General features: G+C 43.2%; 1 protein-coding gene across 1 annotated transcript; it reads right to left on the bottom strand.

Annotated features, from left to right (window-relative positions):
- Nucleotides 1-7: 7 nt before the first annotated feature.
- On the bottom strand, nucleotides 8-389 carry LOC107735363 (son of sevenless homolog 2-like; the record flags this gene model as incomplete). Its single annotated transcript, XM_016547067.1, has 2 exons — nucleotides 8-172; nucleotides 258-389. Coding segments are annotated over 2 exons (297 nt in total), but the record flags the coding sequence as incomplete, so codon positions are not given.
- Nucleotides 390-757: the final 368 nt, after the last annotated feature.

Here is a 757-nt window from a genome sequence, read left to right as displayed (position 1 = left end):
TTCTGACCTTGTCAGCACACATGGAGACAGTGATGTCTTGCTGGCTGATCTCGTAATGTCGAATGTTGCTCACGTAGTTTCCAGCCAGCTTGAGGATGTCGGCTGAGATGTACTCCAGCACAGCAACAATATACAGACACACATGATAGTCGATCTTATAACCCAGCACCTCCTACACACACAAAACCAGCCATGTTTTACTCTGTGTGCTAGCTAGCAGTTTGTGAATGTTGAGTATGTGTTTGAGGTTTTCGTACCTTCAGTAGTGGATGTATCTTATCGACTGGCAGCAGCAGTGGGTTCCTTCGCTTGCGCTTCTCTATCGCAGCCTGAGCGTCTCCCATGGCCCATTTATCGATGGGATTCGGGAACGTCTTCTGGACACGATCCTGTGATTACACATCAAGTCAAAGGTGACAAAGCTGATCAGGCACACGTACTTCCTGATTGTATGCATGTATTTGTGTCTGTCAGGTACTATTCAGGGTCATGGGGATCTCATGATTTTACTATGTTCATAAAAACATATGATTCAAACGGCGCTGATAGCCTTGTGGGCAGCACGCCAACATACAGCGCTGTTGAGCTACAGGCGTCCTGAGTTCGAATCCCAGCTTGAGGATATTTCCTGATACCACCCCCCTCTCTCCCACTTCACTTCCTGTCAAGTCCAAACGGTCTTATCATCATAAAGTAAAAAAATAAAAAATAAAATAAAATAAAAATAAAAAATAAAATTATATATATATATATATAT

This window comes from Sinocyclocheilus rhinocerous, unplaced genomic scaffold (assembly GCF_001515625.1).
Source record: "Sinocyclocheilus rhinocerous isolate Xijiao unplaced genomic scaffold, SAMN03320098_v1.1 C36005840, whole genome shotgun sequence".
Classification (NCBI taxonomy): Eukaryota; Metazoa; Chordata; class Actinopteri; order Cypriniformes; family Cyprinidae; genus Sinocyclocheilus; species Sinocyclocheilus rhinocerous.
Note: the sequence above shows the minus strand (reverse complement) of the source record. Positions and strands in the feature narration are given on the sequence as shown.